Source organism: Lipomyces doorenjongii, assembly GCF_038497915.1.
Source record: "Lipomyces doorenjongii strain NRRL Y-27504 unplaced genomic scaffold V1508scaffold_1, whole genome shotgun sequence".
Taxonomy (NCBI): domain Eukaryota; kingdom Fungi; phylum Ascomycota; class Lipomycetes; order Lipomycetales; family Lipomycetaceae; genus Lipomyces; species Lipomyces doorenjongii.
In genome coordinates this window covers 312,337-334,371 of record NW_027118068.1, presented here as the reverse complement: position 1 = coordinate 334,371, position 22,035 = coordinate 312,337, and the positions used below count along the sequence as shown (strand labels likewise).

At 45.3% G+C, this 22,035-nt stretch overlaps 10 protein-coding genes across 10 annotated transcripts; 6 read left to right on the top strand and 4 right to left on the bottom strand.

Moving 5' to 3' along the window:
- The first annotated feature begins 11 nt into the window (after positions 1–11).
- V1508DRAFT_378755 (trafficking protein particle complex subunit 10) lies at positions 12–4,021 on the top strand. The gene is made up of 5 exons (XM_066937636.1): positions 12–777; positions 837–1,881; positions 1,934–3,237; positions 3,293–3,655; positions 3,703–4,021. Exons 1-5 carry the CDS (start codon positions 100–102, stop codon positions 3,886–3,888), a joined length of 3,576 nt encoding a protein of 1,191 aa, XP_066799033.1. The 5' UTR covers positions 12–99; the 3' UTR covers positions 3,889–4,021.
- V1508DRAFT_407679 (uncharacterized protein) lies at positions 3,959–4,969 on the bottom strand. Its single transcript, XM_066938901.1, has 4 exons — positions 4,712–4,969; positions 4,532–4,592; positions 4,411–4,476; positions 3,959–4,360 (listed from the first exon to the last, which is right to left on the bottom strand). Exons 1-4 carry the CDS (start codon positions 4,772–4,774, stop codon positions 4,188–4,190), a joined length of 363 nt encoding a protein of 120 aa, XP_066799032.1. The 5' UTR covers positions 4,775–4,969; the 3' UTR covers positions 3,959–4,187.
- Positions 4,970–5,017: 48 nt separating this feature from the next.
- On the top strand, positions 5,018–8,237 carry V1508DRAFT_407671 (RHD3/Sey1; the record flags this gene model as incomplete). The annotated part of the gene is made up of 5 exons (XM_066938900.1): positions 5,018–5,137; positions 5,201–5,338; positions 5,393–5,565; positions 5,623–5,708; positions 5,760–8,237. Coding segments are annotated over exons 2-5 (2,399 nt in total), but the record flags the coding sequence as incomplete, so codon positions are not given.
- V1508DRAFT_407670 (Isochorismatase-like protein) lies at positions 7,823–8,747 on the bottom strand. Its single transcript, XM_066938899.1, has 3 exons — positions 8,528–8,747; positions 8,153–8,464; positions 7,823–8,095 (listed from the first exon to the last, which is right to left on the bottom strand). The coding sequence occupies exons 1-3, from the start codon at positions 8,647–8,649 to the stop codon at positions 7,930–7,932; spliced, it is 600 nt and encodes a 199-aa protein (XP_066799030.1). The 5' UTR covers positions 8,650–8,747; the 3' UTR covers positions 7,823–7,929.
- A 139-nt stretch (positions 8,748–8,886) lies between these two features.
- On the top strand, positions 8,887–10,830 carry V1508DRAFT_407667 (Hydroxyethylthiazole kinase family-domain-containing protein). The gene is made up of 3 exons (XM_066938898.1): positions 8,887–9,233; positions 9,296–9,389; positions 9,446–10,830. Exons 1-3 carry the CDS (start codon positions 8,951–8,953, stop codon positions 10,623–10,625), a joined length of 1,557 nt encoding a protein of 518 aa, XP_066799029.1. The 5' UTR covers positions 8,887–8,950; the 3' UTR covers positions 10,626–10,830.
- A 1,357-nt stretch (positions 10,831–12,187) lies between these two features.
- Positions 12,188–14,193, bottom strand: V1508DRAFT_407663 (SCA7, zinc-binding domain-containing protein). The gene has a single exon (XM_066938897.1). It carries the CDS (start codon positions 13,701–13,703, stop codon positions 12,441–12,443), a length of 1,263 nt encoding a protein of 420 aa, XP_066799028.1. The 5' UTR covers positions 13,704–14,193; the 3' UTR covers positions 12,188–12,440.
- A 223-nt stretch (positions 14,194–14,416) lies between these two features.
- V1508DRAFT_436293 (domain found in IF2B/IF5-domain-containing protein) lies at positions 14,417–16,232 on the top strand. Its single transcript, XM_066942107.1, has 2 exons — positions 14,417–14,738; positions 14,798–16,232. The coding sequence occupies exons 1-2, from the start codon at positions 14,729–14,731 to the stop codon at positions 16,015–16,017; spliced, it is 1,230 nt and encodes a 409-aa protein (XP_066799027.1). The 5' UTR covers positions 14,417–14,728; the 3' UTR covers positions 16,018–16,232.
- Positions 16,233–16,975: 743 nt separating this feature from the next.
- Positions 16,976–18,115, top strand: V1508DRAFT_346735 (kinase-like domain-containing protein; the record flags this gene model as incomplete). Its single annotated transcript, XM_066936672.1, has 4 exons — positions 16,976–17,316; positions 17,371–17,658; positions 17,713–17,944; positions 17,996–18,115. 4 exons carry the CDS (start codon positions 16,976–16,978, stop codon positions 18,113–18,115), a joined length of 981 nt encoding a protein of 326 aa, XP_066799026.1.
- A 62-nt stretch (positions 18,116–18,177) lies between these two features.
- V1508DRAFT_452927 (Atp23p) lies at positions 18,178–19,403 on the bottom strand. Its single transcript, XM_066942527.1, has 3 exons — positions 18,941–19,403; positions 18,621–18,877; positions 18,178–18,569 (listed from the first exon to the last, which is right to left on the bottom strand). The coding sequence occupies exons 1-3, from the start codon at positions 19,155–19,157 to the stop codon at positions 18,342–18,344; spliced, it is 702 nt and encodes a 233-aa protein (XP_066799025.1). The 5' UTR covers positions 19,158–19,403; the 3' UTR covers positions 18,178–18,341.
- An 854-nt stretch (positions 19,404–20,257) lies between these two features.
- Positions 20,258–22,017, top strand: V1508DRAFT_401402 (Aspartate/glutamate/uridylate kinase; the record flags this gene model as incomplete). Its single annotated transcript, XM_066938415.1, has 7 exons — positions 20,258–20,303; positions 20,387–20,574; positions 20,621–20,731; positions 20,783–20,878; positions 20,936–21,110; positions 21,162–21,905; positions 21,962–22,017. 7 exons carry the CDS (start codon positions 20,258–20,260, stop codon positions 22,015–22,017), a joined length of 1,416 nt encoding a protein of 471 aa, XP_066799024.1.
- Between the last annotated feature and the right edge of the window lie 18 nt (positions 22,018–22,035).

Here is a 22,035-nt window from a genome sequence, read left to right as displayed (position 1 = left end):
ACCTTAACCAACAGCAAATACCTCATCGCGGTTGATGCAAGTTATTTGGACAAACTGCAACTGACACATCCGGCCAAAGCACAGACTGATGCTTTTACAATGACGGTGTCAAGCGCCGTTTCAATAACATACTACGATCCGTTCGGCGTCTATCCCCATATTATTAAGGACATCCAATCTCGTTTACCACTACGTAACTTGCACTGGCATGATCCTCCACGCCCCTTACGATCAATTGCTTTATTATCCGTCAACTTGTACGAGGAATCGCTCAATGACGACGCTGCCCTGCAGCATCAAATCCCTGGACTGCTCGATACTCCTTATATGAAGCTTATTCTTGTGAAATGCGAGGACAACGATACTTATCGTGCCAGTGTCCGAAAAATAATTCGAGAATGGTTTTCTACTAAGGTAGCATCCAAGCGGGATTCGACCGAATGGCTGATCGTCTATTACGCGCCGAATGGGTCGAACAGTTCCAATTCCACATTGCGTTTCAAGACGGGTGTTTTCGACAAAATCCGCGCGGATTTCAATACGAGTTCAAAAGAGGATAGGTGCGTGCTTGTAAAATCTGGGCATACAACAGTCGGCAGTACTGGACCGCAAGTAAATGAGAATGCCGAGTTGTGGAATGAAATCATGGCGAAGATCAAGGAAGGCATTCTGGATGCTTTCGGAAAGCGTGTGAAGATGTACGAGGCGGAGGCAAAGAAAATGGAAGCGAAAAAGAGTATACCAGGATGGAATTTCGCAACTTTTTTTGTCATGAAGGTATACTTCTGCATGGTTTCAAAACTGTTTGTATATATTTCCTTCTAACAACCGCATAGGAAGGATTAGCTCTGTCTTTCGAAAATGTCAGCCTTTTGGAAGATGCACTAATACAATACGATGAGTTAGATGCAACGTTCATGCAGCTTATGAGGGACAATACAGTGACATACTTTCAGAACGTTGGTTTCTCTCCCGAGGCGACGAGTTCCTTGCTGACTCGAGACAAAGGCGCTTCCATCCGCCATGAAATACTGGAGAACAACATTTCACTGTTTGATTTTAGATGCTATCTTTTTTCTCGACAGGCTTCGTTGCTCCTGATGCTCATGTCATCTGCGTCCTCCCCATCAATGGCCGCTGCGCGTATTGCGAATTTCCTCATACGGACTAGAAATTTCACACTAGAGACGAGCAGAATGCTCATCTATTACGGGAAGAATCCGTATCTGGTTGCCAATTGGGTATATGGAGTCGTGCAGGAAATTTTAGATGCGACTGAGGTCCAGCCACAAGTAATCCAAGGCGGGCTTACTCGAGAATTTGCTGAAGGTAGGGCTGAAGTACTTTTACTGGCGAGATCTGCAATAGAACGACTTGCGTCAAGAAAAGGGTGGCATATCGGAAAGGTCGGTTTCCAGGATGTGGATTTGATCACGGATACAGTGACTCCAGAAGAGGACGACGAACTGGCGCGGTACCTGAACCCGAAGTTGAAAGAAATTCTATTGGATGAGACCTCCTTTATGAGTACGTACATGAACATTACAGATGCCGTCAGGTCATATTATGAATCAGCCGATAGGACACGCTCTGTAGATAAGCTACGTGCGCAAATGGCCATAATTAAGTATCAGGAGCAAAAGTACGAGGAAGCAGTAAAATTGCTGGCATCATTACCGCAGCTATATTCAAGCCAAGGGTGGGAACTAATTTCTACGAACCTTTTTCTAATATACGCGCACTGCCTGTATAAACTGAATAGAAAGGAAGAGTATGTCAAGATCTACTTGCAGATTCTTACGAACCGGGGAAATTCAAATACACAGCAGCTTTCAGATATATGTGAGAAAATCAAGGCCGTCTGTGGAGATATGGAGAATGGTATCTATCACGTCTCGGATCCACTGGCTTGTTTACTCTGACACATTGATAGAAACGACATTTTCGCTTTCATCACTATTCACGACATCTGTCTCGCAGCAAATTTTTGTATCAACTAGCAGGGATGACAGTTTTTACATTACAATGGAAATATATAATCGGTTTGACGTCGAGTGGACAATCCACAATGTGTCCGTCCGGTTGATAGAGCCCGCCGGTATGAAGCACACGGTATTGTTCCGGTGCACTGATGAAATCATACTTGCACCTGGGCGAAGCACGATTACTCTTCGTTCTGCACATGATATTCCGGGTGTCTATGAAATTTTTAATATTGATATCAGAATGGGGAGTCTGTTACTTGTCAAGGACTATTTTGGAGACAGGCGTTTAGAGAACCAGCGAATGCGATTATATCAACAGCCCGGCAATTTGGATGTCTCTCTCTCTACGCCGTTACGAATGCGATTGGATGACCCGAAGAAAGTGCTCATTGGTATACATACGGGATGGAATGATATTGAAAGTGCGAAAGTCATAGCAAGGAGCGCTTCGAGTGGACTGAGATTGCTGGTGTCGGAAACTGAAGCATCGCTAAAGCAAGATACTGGTACGACCAGATTTGAAGTGATATATACTACCGAAGCAACGCAAGCGCTGGAATTCGATGCTGTAAATCCAGAGTCTACTGTATACCTCACGGTACCGTACATCATTGAAACAGAAACGAAAGAACTATACATTCGAGTAAAAATCGAATTTAAGACGAAGTCACAGGAATTTTATTCGTTGTCCGTTACACGACACGTCTCAATTGGATTGCCACTAGCTGTGAACGTACAGGATATATTCAAATCTAGCAGTTTATTCTCAAAATTTTCTGTCTCTTGTATTGGTCCGTCGACTCCTCTACGTATTGTCTCCGGAGTGCTTACTGGTAACGAACAGTTTGTCGTGCATGGTGGAGGAGGAACAGCAGAATCTTATATTGCGTTTCCGAAACAACCAGTGACGTATGCGTATCGGATCACTCACGTTCGAAATAGGCTTTTACAGAAACGAGATCGTTCGGAGCCATTGTCGTTAGTGATACGGTATCGAAAGCTGGAAGATGAAATGCGCCGCACTCTGACACGTATTATTGCTGATAATTTGACGAGTGTGGGAATGGAAAAATATCTACTTCTTCTGGAGCACCATGCACAGGCGTTATTAAGATGTGATCTTACTAGTTATGGCTTCCTTAATAAATTGGTTCTAGGGAAATATCAGAGCGATCAGTGGGAGGCCGTTTTGGGGCAGATTAGTTTACCTGATCGTGAAATAGTTAACCATGCCTTGGCTGACATATACAATGTATGTCGTTGAAAATGCTCTTCTTTGGGATTCACATACTGATGCATGCAAGTAGGATGTTCCTGCGGACGGAGAAGAGATCTTGGGAACATTTACCAAGGAGCTTGTGATCCCAGTTGAGATTCCGACTGTCCAAGTGCTATTCACTGTCGAGTTGCAGTATGCGATGAACAGCGATCAACCTGTGGAATCAACCCAATCTCCATCATCATCGTCCTGTACGTTTTCGGATAAGGTATTTTACATCGGACAAGCAATACCAGTGATTTTACGGTTGCAGTGCTCCACTGGTTGGGCGCATAATGAAGATGATCTGTTTGAAAATGGAGACATCGAGTTCGCATATGAAGTCATGGCGGTTGACGATACGTGGATTGTGTCTGGCAAACGAAAAGGACATTTTATAATTTCAGACAAGGTAAGTCGACCTTGATTAAATTTCTTTGGATAAGCTAACAGGTGTAGGCGATTACTTTGCCACTTATGATACTACCTATACGCCATGGGAATCTGCTGCTTCCAACAATTGAGGTACGACCCAGTCAACGACAACACGAGCAGATCACTGCGGAGATTGAGTACAAAAATAACGCTGAATCAGTGCTTGTGTTGCCCGAGGTGTCAAATGTCGTGCTAGCAGTCGGGGAATGAAAGAGTTTATTGATTTCTATCTTTGTATTATAAAGGACTAGTTCGTATTTAAGTATTTAGGGGGAGAACGTTTTTTATGCATGTATTATAATTGTATTTCATATATCTGTACCAGGACATTAAAAAAGACAACATATTAAAATTTCATCGTTCATAAAACTTGCGCAGACTGCGAGGTATTCATCCATATTACCTATATATCCCCACCACAGTCTAAAAAATCTCTACTTTTGACAACCCCCCGACACCGAATCAAGAAATGTAATCACCAAACAATGCATCCTAGCTAGCCCAATAATCTACTGGAGTCTAAATATCTCTGGAATTATGGCAATGTAAGAAATAATACAAAGACCGGACATTATGAAAATTGGAGTTCCACTTGTGAGGAAGTATTTTGCCGGCTTGTCATTCAAGATATATCGGTTAGACATTATCCTCCGGAAAAGCCCAATCATCATGAATGAGAAGCCTGCTCTGTCAGTTTATCTCACGAAAGACAAAATTAGATAGAAGCCTTACCAATCACCGCGAAAGCAGCGCCAATGGGATAGAACTCAATGTCGAAAATTCGTAAGAGAGAAAGCGCTATATGGAATTAAACAATCATGTCGCAACAAGGATAATTAATGAACGAACTTACTGAGAGTAACCTCTTGCATCGCTGTACGCAAATACGCGCCTTCGTATGTTCGCTGGAAACCTATCGCGCGACAGCTATTAGTTCTTAGATCATCGACTACAACCATAATCTCGTATAATCACCCCTAAATTCAAAATATTAGAGTCTGCATATCATGCCAATATATGTCTATCATTCTCACCTGATATCAATAATTTCGGAGCTGTCGGTTAAAATGGAGTCTACTCGACGCCGGCGAACCATACTCTCGTTGTCGACAAATTGCTACAACATACCAGTCGGTTTCTCCCATTTACAAGAAATAGCCAGTAGTAATACACTTACTTCTTTCGCCATTGCCCACATGCACAAATTTGTCCAGACTACTTCTAGCGCAATCGCGATAGTTCTTCGACAGGAAACGGTAGGCCATCGGATAAGCACAAGACTGCAAACCTTATTTGTTTATTACCCTCACAGTTATGGTAAAAGGATACAGTCGTTTTCAGCATATGTCGGGTGGAAGTCTACTTACAGGTCACCGAATGAACAGCAGACATCCAACATCAATCTGCACAACCTGAACTAGTTAAGCTCACATATTGGACTAGGCAACCAGTGTTAGGGGTGCGTACTGACAGAGACATTTAATGTGGAATATATGCAAACTGACTGCGAAGTACGACTTAGGCGATACATAGGTCGCGATCTCGACATGACATCATCAGCAACTTGCGGTGAGCTGGCCGAGGCGGTAAATAAGGAAGTTATTGAGCCTCGACCGGTATATTCACAAATTCAGGTTATTAATGAGGATAAGGAGTTCTCGTATGCTATTTCGTGTCCTGCTTAATATAGTAAAGGATTGACCTGGGTTTGTAGGAAAAATGTTAATGCGTATCTCCAGAAGGTTGATCTTCTGTCCGCCGGGCTAAATTACCACCTGATCTCGGTTTTCGGCAGTCAATCTACTGGTAAAAGTACGCTTCTGAATGCCTTGTTTGGCACCAATTTTGACGTTATGGACGAGATGAAGAGACGCCAGACTACAAAGGGTATGACTGAGTACAAATATCGTGCTAACACCGAAACTCGGTGCTGATAAGATACAGGTATCTGGATGTCGAGGGCCAAACAAGATAGAATTTTAGTTATGGATGTTGAAGGTACCGACGGCCGTGAGAGAGGCGAGGATCAAGTGCGTACATTTCGATATTAAGTGTGGCCGCCTTGGCTGATCAATATGTAGGACTTTGAGAGGAAGGCGGCTTTATTTGCTTTGGCGACATCCGAAGTACTAATTATCAATATCTGGGAGCATCAAGTTGGCCTCTATCAAGGTGCAAATATGGGCCTACTCAAAACTGTGTTTGAAGTTAATCTCAGCTTGTTCAGCTCGCCGAATAAGTCCCTGCTGCTGTTTGTTATCCGTGATCATATTGGGGTGACCCCTCTTGACAATCTTGCGGCAACTCTCACCGCAGACCTTGAGCGCATCTGGGACTCCCTAATTAAGCCAAACCATTTACTGGATTCTAAGATCACTGATTTCTTTTCACTTCAATTTACAGCGCTGCCACATAAGATACTGCAGCCTCAACCATTTAGTAAGGCGGTCGATGATATTGGCCACCGATTTGAGTTAAAACATGACAAAAATTATGTCTTCGATAAGTCGTACCACCGTAACGTCCCTGCAGACGGCTGGTCTATCTATGCGCAGAACGTGTGGGAGCAGATAGAACTCAACAAAGATCTTGATCTACCCACCCAACAAGTTTTAGTCGCGAGGTTCAGATGCGAGGAAATTGCCGCGCAGGCTTGGGAGAGATTCGAGAATGATGTGAAGCCGGTTGAAGGGATGTCAGGCCTCGTCGCGGGTTTAGGCGATATCATTGGACCTGCGCGGACTACGGCGCTGGAAATTTACGACTCGCAGGCGTCGAGGTATACACCTAAGGTGTACGAAGTGAAAAAAAGGGAACTAATAACTAAGATCGACACAAAATTGGCTCAAATTTATGGCCATTACATTTCAATATTACATAAGATTGCCATTCAGAAATTTAACTCTTCCGTTGCGTCAGAGTTAGGTAGGCCGCACTATATGTTTTTGGATTCTATTCAAACAGCAAAACGCGAGACTCTTGATACTTTTCTGGCGGCAGCGAAAGAAGCACAAATCGCCGGCACATTACTGTCGTTCGAATCAGAATTGCAGTCATTGACCTATGACATTGAAGAGGCAGTGTCTCGTCTCCGGGCTCTGGAGGCGAAGAAGCTCGGTACCAGGATCACAAGGAGGGTCACGTCAGATCTGGATGATAAATTTCCTAAGATTTACAAGACTCCAAGTGAGGATCTTTGGGATCGGATAGTGGTCACATTCAGAGAGGTCCTTGAGAAGTCGTTGGCGAATTTTGAAGTTGAAAAGGATGGCGTCGTCACCTACGATCTGGGATTGGGCGGCACCGCGGCTGAAGTTGCTATTGAAATTGATCAAATCAAGATGGAAGCTTGGAAAGTCCTTTACAGAAAGATGAGAGAGTTTTCAAAGCCTGATAGCGTTCTGATTCGTCTTCGGGAACATTTTGAGGAGAGCTTCAAGTATGACGATAAGGGTATTCCACGCGTTTGGAAGCCGTCAGACGATATTAGTGAAATTTACAGCGCGTCACTCAAATCCACAATGCTCCTACTACCATTATTTGCGACTGCTAGACTAGCCAACGGTGAGGCAGTGTTTCCAGATCCAGAAGTTGTTCCAGCGTTAGACAGAGATGAAGAAATTGACATCGAGAAGTTCCCTATCCTTCTCAGCGAGAGTCAGAAGCTTCCCATTCAGAGTGATCTGAAGAGAATTGCAGATTCCATGTATGTTGACGCCAAGAGAAGTACAATTCAGAGCATTAGACAAGTTCCGCTGTACTTTTATATCTTACTCTTGGCGTTGGGCTGGAACGAAATCCTTGCAACTTTGCGAAATCCACTCTACTTTGCTGTATTAGCCATGGTTGCGGGTTTCATTTACGTCGCATACTCGTTGAACCTTATCGGTCCGATAATGACGATGGGTAATGCTGCATTCGAGAAAGCTGTTGTTATAGGCAAGGAGAAGCTTCGGGAAGCATTGGATATTAAGGATGTGGGCTCAACGTCAACTGCGATTGAACGCGGTTCGCCTAAGACCGACGCTGCTATTCCATTAGATGATATGGATGATAACGGACAGCTTGCGGCGGTTAAAAAGTTAAAAGTATCACCGGGCGAATTTAATTAGTTTTGTAGAGTCGTTGTAACTGGAATGAACCCTGTACATTTATGATTGGGATGTTGTGGAAAGACGTTATAGTATCATATTGGAACATGAACAAGCGGGTGAATATACTACGTGATAAGTATATGATATACATAGGCAATCACGTAAGACGATTTAGGGCCTTATGGATTTCATCTAAAGTTGTCGTTTGTGCAAATCCATATCGGAGATTCAAAATTGACGCGTCGTGCATCTGTCGGCTGCAAGTTGCGTTGCCATCCGTCGGGAAGTACACGTAGAAATCGCGATTAAACGCGCTCCTTGCCCTACATTTAGTCATTAGTTAATTTGTTTCTACAATTTAAACCAGAAAGTGAGCCCACGTTGTCTCACAGCAAAGATTCGTCATTGTTCCGGTAATAACAACACTGTCGACGTTATGGTCCTGCAATATCCTCTCGAGATCGGTGTTTAAGAAAGCGTCATATCTGTTCTTATTTTCAATTCTGAACGTTGTCGGTTTATTTCGCGGCGCATGAGGTTCCAGCTCCGACATGAGACGCCATGCCGGTGAGAATCGCGAAATCGAATCCTCGGCTCCCCACCATCTCAGGAGTTGCGAATTATCTGTTTCTTTGATATGCCCATGTTGTGTGAATATTACGAGCAGGTTGTGTTCCTCAAATGAATCGATACAGCACAATTAGTTAGCACAAATCAAATGTAACGGACTTAATTTGGGCCTCGTAGATACTTACATCGGAATTAAAGTAGGCAGGAGACTCTGAGCAATGTCTCGGAAGTGCTCTTGCATGTCAATGACAATAACTGCGGATCTCGAAAGATCAATGGGTCGACTTTGAGCTGTCATCTGAGCCATATTCGAGTCATAAAAATGTAAGCACTTATAATGTATTACTGCCTGAAGAAGTTGGTAACGTTCGGAGCTGGAACATGTAGATATTCAGCTGTCTGACCTCACCGCAAATGATGTTACTTCTTGAAGTGACGTCATATGGTGATTGTGGGTTATGCCCCTGAGTTTTAGTTTATCATAGTTTAACTCTTCAAGGGTTTTGTAGCGTGTTGAAAGATTGCTTCATTTCCCTCGACACAGGTGGAAAACAACTCTAATCAGCTGCGACAGCTTTCAGTTCGCATGCGATAAATGACTTATAGTAATGGCGCCTCCCAAAGTGGATTATTCTCTCTACCTTGTCACCGACCCGTATCTCGTGCCCAATGGCACGACCCTCGAAGAGCAAGTCCAGAAGGCGATCGACGGCGGCGTTACGCTCGTGCAGCTACGGGAGAAAGATGCTGAGACTTGTGACTTCATTGAAAGAGCTAGAGCGATACATGAGATCACCAAGAAAGCAGGAATACCGTTGCTCATTAACGACAGAGTAGATGTTGCGCTGGCAATCGATGCAGAGGGTATTCATATTGGTCAGGAAGATATTGGTCAGTTACTTCAATCAAGATATGGGAGACAAGCATCTGCTAACGAGTAGATTGGTTACTAGATGTCGCCACTGCACGAAAGCTTCTTGGACCTGACAAACTTATTGGCATGTCCGTGAGTTATGTCTCTGAGGCCGCTAAGGCTGTCGAGGATGGGTGTGTTTTCATCGCTCCCATGTCTTACTCAATTTCACTGCTAACATCAAGACAAGTGTGGATTACGTTGGAATCGGTGCAATCTACGATACTGCGACGAAGACGCCCAAGAAACCCCCTATTGGTATCAATGGTGCTCGCAAGGTTCTCTCGTATCTCTCGTCTGTCTCGCGGTATGTTTCGACCGTCGCAATCGGCTCCCTCAACCTCAAGACTGTACGAAATGTTGTTCATCTCTCCGCTGTTCCAGGTCGTCGACTTGACGGTATTGCTGTTGTTTCCGCAATTATTGCCGCTAAGGATCCTATGGCAGTTTCGAAGGAACTCCTCAGCTTAGTCAGAGATCCTCCTTACTGGATGAGGGTTATTCCGAACCGAGACGTCTCCTCAGTTCTATCAGAAGTTCCTACCGTGATTTCTAGAGTGCGGTCGGAGACTCCGTTTGTGCACAACATCATTAATCGTGTAGCTACAATCTTCGCGGCTAACGTCAACCTTTCAATTGGTTCTAGCCCTGCCATGTCTGAGAACGTCGCAGAATTCGATGATTTCGCGGCTATTCCAAACAGCGCACTTCTTATCAACATGGGCTTTGGCACGGATGATTGGGTAGAAAAATATCTGGCTGCAGCAGGCGCTTATGCTAAGAAATTGCGGCCGGTTGTGTTGGATCCTGTTGCAGCAGGTGCTTCAGAATTACGGAAAGGGGCAGTGAAGTCTATGCTTAACCGTTCTCATTTTGATATTATCAAAGGAAATGAGGGCGAGATATTTTCTGTAGCCGGAGAGGCATCTCAGATGCGAGGTGTAGATAGTACATCCAGCTCTCAGTTGCAAAAGAAGGCTAACGTGGTCGAAGCCCTTGCGGCAAAGGAGAAGACAATCGTGGTTCTGACTGGCAAGGAGGACGTGATATCGGATGGCATGACTACATTTGTACTACGTAATGGCCATAGGTACCTTGCGGATATAACGGCATCTGGCTGTGTCTTGGGATCTATAATTGGTGCAGCTGTTGCTGTTTCGCTCGAGGATCGATTCCTTGCTGCAGTAGCCAGTGTTCTGCTATATACTATTGCAGCTGAGCGTGCAGCTGTTGCACCGGGCGTTAGAGGACCGGGAACATTCATCGCGGCATTAATTGACGAATTGTATATGCTTTCTAACGCTACTGCGAATGGCGATGTGTCATGGCTGAAAGCTGCTAAAGTTGAACGATACGTCGAGGAGGCGTAAGCGATACTCGTTATTATGCACGCAATGTTAAAGGAAAGTGACAATCTTTTATGGCTACATATAGATAGGATTATATTGCAAATTATAGAGCATGTAAGCATGTGTCATTCGTTGTTGGCGGCACGTACAGTACGTTGTGGAATATGATATACAAGTCTTTTATTTGTTAGGCTAGCTGACCAGCACTACAGAATAGTAGACAGCATATTATTAAAGTAAACACTAGGGAGGTTGATATCACAAAAGATAAAAATAACTTACAGAAAGCGTTTATCGAAAGTCAACCCCAACCCCAACAACCCTCTTCTTGCGCGTTAACAGTCTCAATCTGCAGGCACAGTAATGTGATCCAGTAAAATAATCGGCTCATTCACAGCTCTGTTTCAGTGACGACCATTCAAGGAGTGCCTGACCCTCCGGAAATATGGGGCTGGTCTCAGCATACCGGTAGTGGAACGTTCTGTAGACGATCTATGTAAAGCTGAGGTTGTGTCGCGCCTAATTTTGTCGGGGATGTAGTCCCAGTGAAGCGCGATTGGCCACAGCTGGACGACATCGACTTGGGTCGCATACTTTACTCGAATTGGAGTCCTCGCACATCTTTTCCATAGAAACTCCTGATTGATTTATGCAGGTCCACTTATCAGGTCCCAAGCATCAGCACTAGTCTGATCGATGGACGGCTGCGCCATAATAGCCTCTAGATCGGAGCTATAAGGCGAAGAGACTCAGAAGAACGGTCAGCAAATACATCACACGTTTCTGATTCGAACCATTGTCAACTGTTCAGCCACGTTTGTGAATCTACTGATCCGATTGGACTCAGTCCCACCCTAGTTTTAATTGCCCTGTCGCTTTTGGCGACAGCGACCAGTAACAAGATGTGCAGAGAGTGCCAGATGCTGCCGTCTCCGATTGAATATAATAACACGGGGTGGTGAGCGCGAATTTTGCGGACGTGACCTAGAAGTTGACCGTTTACTAGCAGTAGCGTGATTGAGTCAACGATCTGCTCTGTCGGGCATTGGGTAGATTCACGAAGGCTTCTTTAAGGGGACTCACTCTTCTCTTAGGTTGCTTTTGTGGCTATGGGCATCAGTGTAGAAGAATCACTCCTTGTATTATTGAAGCGTCGTTCCATATAGGAGCACCCTCGGCATCTTGATCAATATCCATTCTGTCGTCATCCTTCGCCAAGCGATAGATCAGTTTCCCGCATAATCACGCTGTCTTGAGTTTCAGCCTAGTGGCCGTCCTTGCCCTTACGGAAGACGATTATCCTCAACAGTGCTAACCAGGTCGTCAAAAGAGCAAGGTGGAGACGCATCTCCGATGACCCGATTAGGCGACAGCGGCGGCGTTGGAAGCGAGGTAGCTATGTGTCTATTCCGGACCATCGCTTTGACAGGCTTTGCAATCTTCCGAGAGTCTATCGCGTAGAGCATTTTCGCTTCGACTGACTTCGGATTCAAGGAACTAGCAGCGGCTTGTACTTGTTAAAGAATACCTGGAAAGACAGCGCAGGGAAGGATGTATAGGAGCAGAGCGCGTGGCGATTAGTACAGGTGGTGATAAATTGCATGTAAAGCACTCACTACAATGCCACACTTGGCTAGTTACTAATAGTGACTCAGAATTTATATGCAAGAATGGCTAGTTAACTCCTCAGTTCCGGATCAAGTCAATATATATCTCCAGTGCGTAGATTTACATATAATGTACAGCCAAAAAAACGCCTTGCCCGTAAACAATTCGACAACATTCCGTAACGCACAATAATAGCCCACCCGCAATCATAAAATATAATACAAAATATTAAATCTGTCTCGAAAACGCGCTAGCAAACATCTCTCGCATTCGAAAGAATTGATTCTTAATTCTAATCGGCATTATAACTTTCTTCTCAATCGGCACTGGGAATGATTTTTGCACGCCCGCCATAACGGATTCAACTTCTTCGTCGGAGTCGACTGGACCGTTAGCAAGCTCCATATCTTCTGCTAACTGTGCTGAAGACGTCAGGGCTGCCTGCTTCATTTGGTTCTTCTTTTGATAAGCTGCAAGTAGAATATCATAAGGCTGCGACCGGCCAGGAACATTTCGCTTAGCACCCATAGAATGGGACTTGCATGTGAGCGAACGGGCACAAAAACCACCGTTCGGTAGTGGCACACCGCACTGTCGTTCGACATCGACCGGACCTTTCGGCTTTGGCGCGGCTTTCGGAGGCTGCTTCTTTTTCTTTTTGGGAACTTGCTTCTCTGCTGTCGGAGTTTCAGCTTTCCGCTTCTTCGTGGTTGTTTTTGTGTCTTTCTCTCCCGTGTCCTTCTCCTTATCCTTAGCAGCTTCTTTATCTTTCTTGCCCTTTGCTGGCTTATCACCTTTGCCATTATTTGCTCCGCCATTTCCATTTCCATTTCCATTTCCATTTCCATTGCCGTCGTCGCCTCCACCTCCGCTACTACTACTGCCGCCAGCATTGCCACCACCACCGTTGCCACCTTTGGCTTTAGTAGATCCCCCAGAGCTACTGCTGCTTTTGTTACCACCACTGTCTCCAACATCTTTGTTTAGTCCTGTCGTCGATAACTTAATACTGTCTCTGGCGCTTTTGCTACCTGCGGCTGCATCTTGTACTCTATTCATGCCTTGTGATTGTGGGCTGTTTGCCCCCCGCTCCAGGCATTCGCGAATATGCGAAGCAAGGATATGCCTTAAGTATGGTTTGCCACAACTAGTACATACGCCATATTCCAGCTTGTCCGTGAGTGGGTGGGACGAGGAGAGTGCCTGCCTGTCTCTCGCGTCGAGGAAAGGAGATGGCGAGTCCAAGTTACGAGCCGGGGAAGTTTGAGAATTTGGAGACGAGCTGTCTTCGCCCTCCAGGATTTTAGCGTACTCTAACCACGTAGGGTCTGAGTCGGCAACGGATGATAACGAAGACGCTGACGAGCGGGAAGATTGTGAGGATGACTGGGACACGGAGGATGACAATGGCGAGAAAACGTGACGCTTCAGATGGACAGATTGCGAGCCCGTTGATCCGAATACTTTGCTGAGGAGCTCGTCGTCTGCCATCGTTGGACGCGGAATACCTAGAGAAGAAGAACGTTAGGCACTTTGTTCTGGATAAAAATATTAATGGCGCACGCTAATTCAGGGGTTGCTAGAGGACTGCGTGCTCTTGTTTACGTTTGACACGGCACACGACGCGTCAGCGAACCTCTCGTCTTGTGGCGGGGACTCCCTCACCCCGTAGACTCGAATAATAGCAAATAGAGAAAAAACAAAATGCCCCAAATGAAAACTGTTTTAGTTCGTGCTGAGTGCAATTGCGAACGAGCTTTCAGCCACACCACACGTGATGGCTCGGTACAGACTGGCCACACAGTGACTGAAGAGAGATCTAGTAGAAATCGCGAACTCACCTCCGTTGACAGTGCCGACAAAAGCCATTCGGGACCGCAGTGGAGAGATCGCACGTGAATTCCGAGGACAGCGGATGGATGGTAGGATACCGCGCAAAATTGGCTGGACTAGTGCTGGACTGAGTGATAGACTTCGGTTTTACGGGGGGGTGGGAAGTCGGGCAGTCTGCGAGCGGCGCCTGAAGTTTCATCTTCTGTGAGGCATAAAGGGATCGATACTTACGGACTATGTGGAATCCGCAGTGCCGCCGGTGGCATATCTGTCGCGATGAGGATGTTGGCAGCTGATGTGGCGAGGCGGGGCTAGGGCTCATTCCTGAGCGATGAACAATCTGTACTAAATTCTTTTACTTCAATTGCTGACCCAACCTCGTCCTCGTCTTCACCTACACTCACACGCTTGTAATCGCTCTTGCCGTATCTGCACGCGACTGCTTCTTTGCACATTTCGTCTACCCTTCGTCCAGACGTCTCTGTCTTATGCATTGTTCGGTGTCCGTCTCCGCCGACCCCGCCGCCGCTGATTTGTTCTACCTCTCTCGCGCACCCTCAATATCCACAAGTCGCCAAAACGTCATATCTCTGACGTACATCGCCACTTCGCCTTGCAACTTGTTAGGCGAAATCGTTTTTTGCCATTGTGGTCACAGTCCGTGTTAATATCAGCATATCGCCATGTCGATCAGTAAGTACTTTCTTTTCTGACTAGCTTATGAGTGAGCACGCTTCTCATTTGCCACCTAGACATATGTCGGGACAACCAAGATCCCTTCTATCGTTATAAGATGCCTCCGATCATCTCTAAAATCGAGGGCCGTGGAAACGGTATCAAGACCGCGGTGGTCAATAACGCTGACGTCGCGCGGGCGCTCGCTCGGCCGCCTATGTACGTCACCAAGTTCTTTGGACTCGAGCTTGGTGCCCAGACCTCTGTCAACGAGGCTACGGACAGATACATGGTTAATGGCGCACACGACGCCACAAAGCTCCAGGATTTGCTTGATATTTTCATCAACAAGTTTGTACTTTGCAAAGCCTGCAAGAATCCTGAGACGGATATTGTCATCACTAAGGATCAGATGCTCTATCGTGATTGCAAAGCTTGCGGTAAGCGTTCTCCTATTGATCTCAGCCACAAACTCTCTGGTGTCATTTTGAAGAACCCTCCGACTAGTGTTGGCAAGAAGGGCTCCTCTGGTGGGAAGAAGGGCAAGAAGGACAGAAAGGATAAGGATAAGGATAAAAACGAAGACGCTGACGATGCTGAGAATGGAGAGCGATCGGACGACGAACTAACCAAGCGAATTGCAGCCGAGGCATCTTCTCTTCCACCTGTGCAAGCCACTCCTGGCGACGAAGAGGATGACGATGATGACTGGGCAGTCGACACCTCTGAGGAGGCTGTTCGTGCGCGAGTTAAGGAACTTGAGGGCCAGGTCGGAGCTTTCGCTATTGGCGACGACGACGAGGATGGTGACGATGTCTACTCTCAACTTGGTAACTGGATTCTCGAGCAGCCGACCAAGCCCAATAATGTCGAGGTCTTCAAGAAAATTAAAGAGCTCGGAATTGAAAACAAACACCGTACTCTCCAGGTTCTTGCTCAGACTTTGTTTGACAAGGACATTCTCGCTCAAATCAAGGATCGTGTGCCATTGTTGAAGAAACTTATGACTGGCGATAACCATGAGAAGGCTTTCCTTGGTGGTACCGAGCGTTTCATTGGTCGGGAGCATCCTGAGCTCATTTCTTCGATTCCCAAGATTCTTCACCAGTACTACAGTTATGACATTATCTCGGAAGATGCTATTTTGAAATGGGGATCTCGAGCTAGTAAGAAGTACGTCGATAAGGAGATTAGCAAGAAGGTTCGCAAGGCAGCTCAACCTTTCTTGACCTGGTTGGAGGAAGCTGAATCGGAGGACGAGTCCGAGGTAGAAGAGGATGCAGACAATTCCGAGTAAATTAGGCGTTACGGTGGGCTAGCTCATTATGTCGTACCTTTACTTGCTTTTGCTTGTTAAGGATACCTTTGAGGATTTGTTATGTTAAAGAATATTCGTAGTCAAATTTGTGAATGGGTGGCGGTATTAGGGAAGAGTTGTTATGCTGGTAGTTAGATGTATTTATGACTCATATCTTTGGATTATAAAAGTAACAAGTGCTATTTCATTATAATATGGGCTACTGAATATCCGTAAAAGTATTGTTTTATAGACGACGTCTCTGCTAATAGCAATTAGGGAAAAATGAAACACCTACTAGTAGTGCGGAGCATACTCAATGAAAATATATTGCGCCCCATGAAACCTTAAACCGCATGTTGGCGTGGCAACTATTCATGGTGGCTCTGTTGTTTACGTTTCTGAAGTAAACACCGAGAATCGTTGCGCACAGGGTCAGCTTCGCGCATCTTTTACAGCACCCTTCACCCGGCACAACATCATTCTCGAATCTTAAGCAAACTTTGCTACAGTCAAATTACACTGTGTAGGTCGGCGACTTGCAACAAATATTGCATTCTTGGAATACGGTTTGATAACGATGACGTCCATGCGGACGCTGGAGTCCCGTCTGTCGAGGACTACGATTCACGATTCACATGGACCCAACTATCCAGCTAGTGTAAATGGAAATGGCGGCAATGGAAAATTTAAGGTAGAAACAAGCATTATTATTTGGTTGGCCAAATGTATGGTTGCTAACGTAAGAATTACGAAGCCTTCTATCTTAGCAACGAGCAGCCATCTTTCTCAACATTCGTCGGCGACGTCCAACAATGCAACTGGCAACAAGGAAATTGTCAATAACTTCACTGGCACTGCCGTCCGCAACCCGCTACTCAAATATGCCCTGCACAACACGAATACTGGGGCGTCGTCCTCAAGAGTATCCCAAATGCCTCCTCCTTCGTCGCCGAATATGCATAAAGCCTCTATAGGGCCAACTCCTCATGGATATCTCTCCTCTCACGATGTTGTTAATGCGCAAAATGATTTCCACCGCTCAAGCGGGAGTAATTCGTCTCCGCCAATCGCTGCCTTGGTAAAGCAGCCTCCTGTTCATGCTCTTCGCCAGTATTCGCTTGACAGCTTCGAAATCGGTAGAAAACTCGGGAAGGGAAAATTTGGAAAGGTTTACTGCGCTAGAGATAAAGCTACAGGATACGTTTGCGCCTTGAAGGTCATGGAAAAGAAAGAGCTTATTCACTTCAAGGTTGAAAAACAATTTCGAAGAGAGATTGAGATTCAATCGAACCTGAGGTGAGACGTTAATTGGTAATGCGTATTTATGTCTCAGCCTGATGCATTGACTAGGCATCCTAACATCTTACGGCTCTACGGGCACTTTCACGATTCTTCTCGAGTCTTTCTGATTCTAGAATATGCGGGTCAGGGAGAGATGTTCAAAGTGTTGCGAAAGAAAGGTCGTTTCGGTGACGTTTTAGCTTCGCAGTATATTTGCCAGATTGCTAGTGCACTCTCTTATCTTCATAAAAAGCATATTATTCACCGAGATCTAAAACCCGAGAATCTTTTGATTGGACTTGATGGTGAAGTGAAGCTGTCCGATTTCGGATGGAGTGTGCATACCCCTTCGTCTCGGTATGTGAAAATAATTGCATAAGAAAGATTGGCGATGATTACTAACTGTTGCAGTCGAAACACAATGTGCGGAACCCTTGATTACCTGCCTCCTGAAATGGTCGAGGCTAAGGACCATGACTATAAGGTTGATCTTTGGGCCTTGGGTGTACTAACATATGAGTTTTTGGTTGGAAATCCTCCGTTCGAAGAGCCTGCTCATAAGGCCACATATAAGCGGATTTCGAAAGTAGATCTTAAAATTCCCCCGTCTGTGAGCGTCGAAGCCGCGGACTTAATCAGGCGTGTATGTAATGAACAAAGCTTTCACAACATCAATGCTAACGAAGCCGAATAGTTGCTACAACATCAACCTGAGAGGCGATTTCCTTTAGACCAGATTCCAGATCATCCATGGATCGTTAAGAATCGGCCACTATGGCCCAACAGTAGTAGCGGCGAACTACGATCGAATTAGGACAGACTAGCAAATCGATGTTTGGATTCACGGCGCTCGGATTTTGTTAATAATTTACGTTCGTTATTGATATCTATGTATGGTCCATAGCAAACTACATTTATAGAATATATGGCATGGTAATACGTCTAGTCCATATTATACAATTGTTAATAATGCGTGGGGGAACAACTTAATATGCACACTTATGTACAAATCGAAGCAGATAATATTTGAACTTCTGGTATTATCGGTAGATCTCGTCAAACGGTCGTGTATCGTTGAAGCATGAATCCCAGACCTGAGCTACAGCCTTCTTTGCCGTCTCTTCGTCCTTACAATTGGGGTTCCCCATGACAGAGAGAACTGCTCGTCGTCGAACACATTCTTGATGCTGCCGTGTCACTTTAAGTTGGCCCCGGCGAAATATTTCGTTTGTCATTCGGCATTCTCCACTTAGATTTGACGCCCGAATCTAGTGTCGATTAGTAACACATCTCACCTACACATTAAGTCAACTACTCACCTCAGAGCACGCATGATGCTTCAGGTTAGTCCAATCAACATGAAACTTCATCTCATCATAAGCATGGATCAGCTCATGGGCCAGAGTATCTTCAAGGTGCAGCCGGTTAGCCACATGGTTCTGGCATAGTAGGACACCAAGGCTGGGATTGAAGCCGCCTGCCTTGTATTCATCGCAATGGTCGCAAATAATGTGTTCCCTTCCAACTTGACCGCCAATTCTTTCAATTTGCTCTCTCATAAAAATTACTGTTGGACCTATGTCATCAATGGTCAGCATATCACCTCGGAATGACGTTAACCAATGTATTGGGACCTCACTGTACTTCAAATTCCAGTCCCGATACTTCTCGCACCGTTTACAGGAAGCTTCGCGTTGTCTCTCGGCAAGCACTCGATTATAGTGTTGTTCTCCATTTTCGTCTAACGCGCCAGTGTAATGGGATGCTACCAGCTTTAGCCATTCAAAGCCATGCGGAAGCTTTGGTAGTTCGGTTGTATTGCCGGAGGTCGATTCTGGAGATGGTGATGCCGACATTGTAACTCTCTTGCGGCAGATCCGGGTGACCGATCAATTGCTGGCGAAAGTATAGTTAGCGCTGCTGCAGCACTTTGGGCGACGGTAAGAAAAGCCGACTGTCATATGATGGGTAAATTGTTCGTTAGATTCTGCGGACGTAGTAGTAGTTCGTGCTTCTCGAAAGCCGTTCCCGGCAAACCTTAAACTTGTGACCAAAATCTAATTTTGACGCCGCACCTCACTTCAAATTTTGACTTGCCAAACCCGCGGCTTTGCGGTTTTTTACGTGCACCCCACGCCATCCATATGAATAATATGAGCTCAAAAGAGCTCTCCTTGCTGTTTTGCATTGGATGATGCTGTGGACCTGTGGGATGTAGCTCCGATTATGTTAGTTTGGGCTTGATTTTATCATTTTGGCTTATTCATTAGTCAAGGTCGATGGGGCGTTCGTATTGCCAATTAGGGCGCCATTAATTTTATCCATATTTAGTAATTCTAATTTTCATTTGTGCACGATCGTTTCTCAGTGTAAGGGACCTGATTATAGATAGTTTATCTTTTTATGACTGGCAGCTCGATAGCAAAAAAATCAAGTAAATACATATCTCTCGCTCTATCTCTCGCTCTATTATTTGAGAATTAACTTACCATGTTTTGCCTTGACATCGCGAAACAACCGGTTCCTGTAGCAGCAAAGCCTTATACAATTGCTACTAAGAGACCGACGCAATCGTCCAAGCTGTCGTCGGCATTGTCTTCGACCACATCATTGTCGATTTTTTTTCTTAGTCAGGTAAGCTCGTGGAGGGCAGAATTCAGTCCTTTCAAACCCAAATTTGGGAAATTCGACTACTTGATTTCTCGGCTGGCAGTTGTTATGCCTGATACGTCACGACAATTTTTAAGTGGCAGCCGAACTTTCATTCATCCAACCCCATACGATTTGTGACTAATACAAATAGTCTCAGCTCGGTCCACTTCACACGGCCTCGTCTTAACGCTGTCGAACTGAACAAATGAAGTATTGCGAGATCAGCAAATAGCAACAGCGACAGAGCATTACGGCATTTGCGCGAATTGACGTTGGGAGAACAGACTTACTCACTGTCTATACTATGAAGCACAAAGATCAGAAACCACTAACAATCGTCATTAAGCTGGGTAAGTCGAGTCATATTGGTCATTGACATAATAAATTATGTTGCTATAGTTCCTGAAGAATGGGGCTCATTATCCTTGGACAGGGACGTCGTCAATATGTGATGAAGTGACCCACGAACCACGAATCGCGAATATGTCACTGATTGTGGAGACTGTCGTAAAGCTGCGAAGAGAAGGACATGGTGTTATCATTGTTTCATCAGCGGCTATCGCGATGGGTTTGAAGCGGTTAGACATTCCGAAGCGTCCTAAGCATCTGGCGACAGTGCAAGTATGTCGATGTTCCGATCCTATATATAAAGCTAATAAGTGGGTAGGCTATCGCGGCAGTGGGCCAGTGTCGGTTAATAGCATTATGGGACGAATTGTTTAGACAGTTGAATCAGCCAGTTGCCCAAATTTTGTTGACCCGAAATGATATTGCTGATGTAAGAATGATGTAGTTGTCGAGATATGGGTCCTAACTGACAAGGACTTAGCGAGCGCAATATCTAAACGCGGCAAATACGCTTATGGAACTATTGCATATGGGTGTTATTCCAATTGTCAATGAGAACGACACGCTATCCGTTATGGTACGTTGGTTAGAGTTCGACGTGGCTCTTTGAGGTTTAAGCTCATTTTGACAACAGGAAATCAAATTCGGTGACAATGACACATTGTCTGCAATTACAGCTGGAATGGCGAACGCTGATTACCTGTTCCTTATGACGGATGTTGATGGACTCTACACCGAGAATCCACGGAAAAATCCTGATGCCCAGCCCATCGAGGTAGTTACCGATATCAATCAGCTCGATGTTGACGGTATGATCTTATGTGTGTACACTATCAGTTGCGTGAGCTAACACCATATAGTTTCTACTGCAGGAAGCAGCGTTGGAACTGGAGGTATGGTCACTAAGCTGATTGCGGCTGAGCTGGCGACATCGGCCGGCGTCACAACTATAATCACCAAATCATCTGTTCCTGGCAATATCCATGCCATCATCAAATATTTGCGATATTTTCGACAACAAGAAGGCGACGGCAATGACCGCAGCAAAACTTTCAATCCCACTATACCATCCGACCTCTCGGCTTCTGACCCCGACATTCGCTCTACAACCCGCTCTGCTACACCTTTAGCAAGCACCGATTCCGTCACGAAAGATTCTGCCTCTCCATCTCGAGCACCATGCCGAACATCCTCGCCTCCTCCACGGCATACCCGGTTTCTTCCACAATCGCATCCCATGCGAGATCGTCACTTTTGGATTTTGCATGGCTTGAAATCGCACGGTACTGTGTATATCGATACGGGCGCATATAAGGCCATTACGCGGACGAATAAGGCTGGCCTACTACCTGCTGGCGTTGTTGATGTGAAGGGGACGTTCAATGCGTCAGAAGCAGTGTCGCTGGTGGTAATTGATAGGAAAGTATTAACAGAAGCAGAGCAAGAACATCAAGGCGATGGCGAAGCTAAAAAAGTAGTAAGAGCTGCACTGTTTGAGCATGGTGAAGATGTTGGTAAGGCTATCGTAAATTATTCTTCGGTCGAGATTGCACGGATTATGGGGCTGAGGAGTTCAGAAATTGAATCGTTACTTGGATATTCGGGTATGTTCCGCTGTTGGATACTACCAAAGGAAAGACAAAATATTAATGGACTTTAGATTCGGAATATATAGCACACCGAGACAATCTGGCTTTTGCGCCTAAACATGTGTAGATTGTATATTTATAGAGA

Excerpts from the sequence above, each read along its gene's own strand:
- V1508DRAFT_378755 (XM_066937636.1), top strand. The coding sequence starts at position 100 with ATGACGGTGTCAAGCGCCGTTTCAATAACATACTACGATCCGTTCGGC. Across the intron at positions 1,882-1,933 it reads CTGTGGAGATATGGAGAATG|AAACGACATTTTCGCTTTCA; the intron begins GTATCTATCACG and ends ACACATTGATAG. Across the intron at positions 3,238-3,292 it reads CCTTGGCTGACATATACAAT|GATGTTCCTGCGGACGGAGA; the intron begins GTATGTCGTTGA and ends GCATGCAAGTAG.
- V1508DRAFT_407679 (XM_066938901.1), bottom strand. The coding sequence starts at position 4,774 with ATGGTTCGCCGGCGTCGAGTAGACTCCATTTTAACCGACAGCTCCGAA. Across the intron at positions 4,593-4,711 it reads CCGAAATTATTGATATCAGG|GGTTTCCAGCGAACATACGA; the intron begins TGAGAATGATAG and ends TGTCGCGCGATA. Across the intron at positions 4,361-4,410 it reads CGCTGCTTTCGCGGTGATTG|GCTTCTCATTCATGATGATT; the intron begins GTAAGGCTTCTA and ends CTGACAGAGCAG.
- V1508DRAFT_407670 (XM_066938899.1), bottom strand. The coding sequence starts at position 8,649 with ATGGCTCAGATGACAGCTCAAAGTCGACCCATTGATCTTTCGAGATCC. Across the intron at positions 8,465-8,527 it reads CTGCCTACTTTAATTCCGAT|TATCGATTCATTTGAGGAAC; the intron begins GTAAGTATCTAC and ends CTAATTGTGCTG. Across the intron at positions 8,096-8,152 it reads AATCTTTGCTGTGAGACAAC|GGCAAGGAGCGCGTTTAATC; the intron begins GTGGGCTCACTT and ends GACTAAATGTAG.
- V1508DRAFT_407667 (XM_066938898.1), top strand. The coding sequence starts at position 8,951 with ATGGCGCCTCCCAAAGTGGATTATTCTCTCTACCTTGTCACCGACCCG. Across the intron at positions 9,234-9,295 it reads TATTGGTCAGGAAGATATTG|ATGTCGCCACTGCACGAAAG; the intron begins GTCAGTTACTTC and ends ATTGGTTACTAG. Across the intron at positions 9,390-9,445 it reads GCTAAGGCTGTCGAGGATGG|TGTGGATTACGTTGGAATCG; the intron begins GTGTGTTTTCAT and ends CATCAAGACAAG.
- V1508DRAFT_407663 (XM_066938897.1), bottom strand. The coding sequence starts at position 13,703 with ATGGCAGACGACGAGCTCCTCAGCAAAGTATTCGGATCAACGGGCTCG.
- V1508DRAFT_452927 (XM_066942527.1), bottom strand. The coding sequence starts at position 19,157 with ATGTCGGCATCACCATCTCCAGAATCGACCTCCGGCAATACAACCGAA. Across the intron at positions 18,878-18,940 it reads GGACTGGAATTTGAAGTACA|GTCCAACAGTAATTTTTATG; the intron begins GTGAGGTCCCAA and ends TTGATGACATAG. Across the intron at positions 18,570-18,620 it reads AGCATCATGCGTGCTCTGAG|ATTCGGGCGTCAAATCTAAG; the intron begins GTGAGTAGTTGA and ends AATCGACACTAG.